The following is a 2,240-nucleotide window of genomic DNA, read 5'->3' as shown; positions in this document are numbered from 1 at the left end:
TGATTATTTTGCTGTGATAGGCTTGTGAATAACTGAAATAATTTGGCGAATTGACATGGAAATTTAATGCGGTGAAAGCTCGCCTGGAACTACTTTAGTGATGCCGTTTAAAATATAAATCAACAGTTTAGAATGGGTCGACCAGTCAGAATCAAGTATTTCAAAGAAGCCATAGTATGAGGTGAGTTTTATTCGTATGTGCTGATCATGGCCTAACTAATTGGAAGGATTGTCCTTGTATACCCTGCATCAAAACATATCACAATATAGATATTGGCCTTTTTGGAATGATATTGTGCTTTTAAGGGTAACAAACTGCACATCAGCTGTATTATGAGCTGGAAAATATCCAAGTACTAAAATGCATGCATACATGCTCAATTCTTATCATCTAAATCAAGTTGAATCTTCTTGCAATACCGGAAGAACAGTATCTTTTCATCACTGTGTTGCTCATACTGCAAGAAAAAAAAAAAAAAAATGACTTGCAACTTGCAAAAATGCAACTCAGTGACTCCACCCACTTTTACAGTATATTTATACAGTGTTTTGCCATGAGACCTCTATGTCATCATCATCATGACCATCATCATCATCTCTCTGCTCCTGCTGGCTTCTCTGCTGCCACACCTGACCTTCACTGGTGAGATTGATTATATTACAGTAAATTATGATGATTTTTAAGGATGTTTGATTCGTATATGTGCTGAATAAGTTGACTGACAGCTCTCTCTCTCTCAGCTCATGTGAATGTGGGTATAGTGAACGGCACAGAAGCCAAACCCCACTCCAGACCTTACATGGTTTCTCTTCAGACAAATGGGGAACATATCTGCGGTGGATTCCTCATTTCTGATGAGTTTGTCTTGACTGCTGCACATTGCTGGGATGGGTAAAAGCTTGTTTAGAAATCACTTTTGAATGACACAACAACTGCAGTGCAACCATACAGTGTGCTGAATGACATACATTACTATCATGACTTTCTCTTTCAACAGATTTGAGATTCTGACGGTTGTTGTTGGTGCTCATGACTTAAGGAAGATCAAGAGTTCAGATCGCTTCAACGTGAAGTCTTACATCCCGCATCCAAGCTTTAAAAACAATCGTAATGACATCATGCTTTTGAGGGTAACAAACTGTAATACTTTTAGTTGTTCAAATTGAATCTGATCAAGAAACAGTGGCACAAAACTGACACACACTGTGTTTGAATTTCTTTTGCAATCAGGGCTTTTGTACTAACCACACAAACAGCAGTATAAACAACTGCAGTCCAGTCTTAATAAAGATGACTAAATCTTTTATTAATAATGGTTGTGTTTTTGAATTACAGCTACAGGAAAAAGTTGAAGCAAACAACAATGTTAAAAGGATCTCATTACCAATGAAAGGCGAAGACTTGGGAACAAATTCTCTCTGTAGTGTTGCCGGCTGGGGAATAATGAAGATTGGTGGCCCAAAGAGTGATCGTCTAATGGAAGCAAATGTGTATTTAATGAATAACACAGAATGTAGCTATAGATGGGGAGAGTTATACTCACTCTCAAATATGATGTGCACAAAAGGCCGTGGTGGTGGATCCTGCATTGTACGTAAAAAAAAAAAAAAAGATTCACATACTTTGATTATGTTATGTCAATTAATGAGTTTAAACTGACACGGTATATTTAATTTTTAGTGACGTGTTGATCTGTTTCTTCACAGTTTGATTCAGGAGGTCCTTTGGTTCATGGAAACACTGCAGTTGGTGTCACATCGTTTGGATATGAGCAGTGCAATTCACCTCAATATCCTAATGTGTATACTAAGATTTCACCATATCTCGATTGGATCGGCAACATAATTTGAAATGTGAAGTGAGTTAAGTTACTGAATGCTTCCGTAACTTCTTTCAATAAAGTATCACATGACAAGCATCAATCATTCCAAGTGTCTTCATTGTCACAACCATATAAAGTTACAATATTACATGGGGGCACAAAAGACCTTTTACATTAGTTCACTTGGTGGCCATCTTGGTTACACCCTACAATTCCAGTCATGCAAGTATGGCTCATATCTATTTGAATGGGGAAAGTCTGAAAACTTCAAAACTGTTGGTCAGGGAAAAAATCAGGCAAATATGGTATAATAAATTAAGCTTCTTAAGCTCAAAGACTACAATATATATTAAATATATATTAAAATTATATTAAATATATATATATATATATATATATATATATATATATATATAT

At 35.9% G+C, this 2,240-nt stretch overlaps 1 protein-coding gene across 1 annotated transcript; it reads left to right on the top strand.

The window, feature by feature from the left end:
• The first annotated feature begins 562 nt into the window (after positions 1 to 562).
• On the top strand, positions 563 to 1,919 carry LOC311084934 (complement factor D-like). The gene is made up of 5 exons (XM_084117257.1): positions 563 to 643; positions 742 to 892; positions 999 to 1,131; positions 1,337 to 1,591; positions 1,708 to 1,919. The coding sequence occupies exons 1-5, from the start codon at positions 580 to 582 to the stop codon at positions 1,849 to 1,851; spliced, it is 747 nt and encodes a 248-aa protein (XP_083973383.1). The 5' UTR covers positions 563 to 579; the 3' UTR covers positions 1,852 to 1,919.
• Positions 1,920 to 2,240: the final 321 nt, after the last annotated feature.

This window comes from Abramis brama (genome assembly GCF_963993115.1).
Source record: "Abramis brama genome assembly, chromosome: 6".
In the NCBI taxonomy this organism is placed as follows: domain Eukaryota; kingdom Metazoa; phylum Chordata; class Actinopteri; order Cypriniformes; family Leuciscidae; genus Abramis; species Abramis brama.
Note: the sequence above shows the minus strand (reverse complement) of the source record. Positions and strands in the feature narration are given on the sequence as shown.

What these genes read in the sequence shown, in the direction of transcription:
- LOC311084934 (XM_084117257.1), top strand. Translation starts at nt 580, where the DNA reads ATGACCATCATCATCATCTCTCTGCTCCTGCTGGCTTCTCTGCTGCCA. An exon ending in GCCACACCTGACCTTCACTG is followed by an intron (nt 644 to 741) that starts GTGAGATTGATT and finishes TCTCTCTCTCAG; the next exon opens with CTCATGTGAATGTGGGTATA. An exon ending in GCTGCACATTGCTGGGATGG is followed by an intron (nt 893 to 998) that starts GTAAAAGCTTGT and finishes CTCTTTCAACAG; the next exon opens with ATTTGAGATTCTGACGGTTG.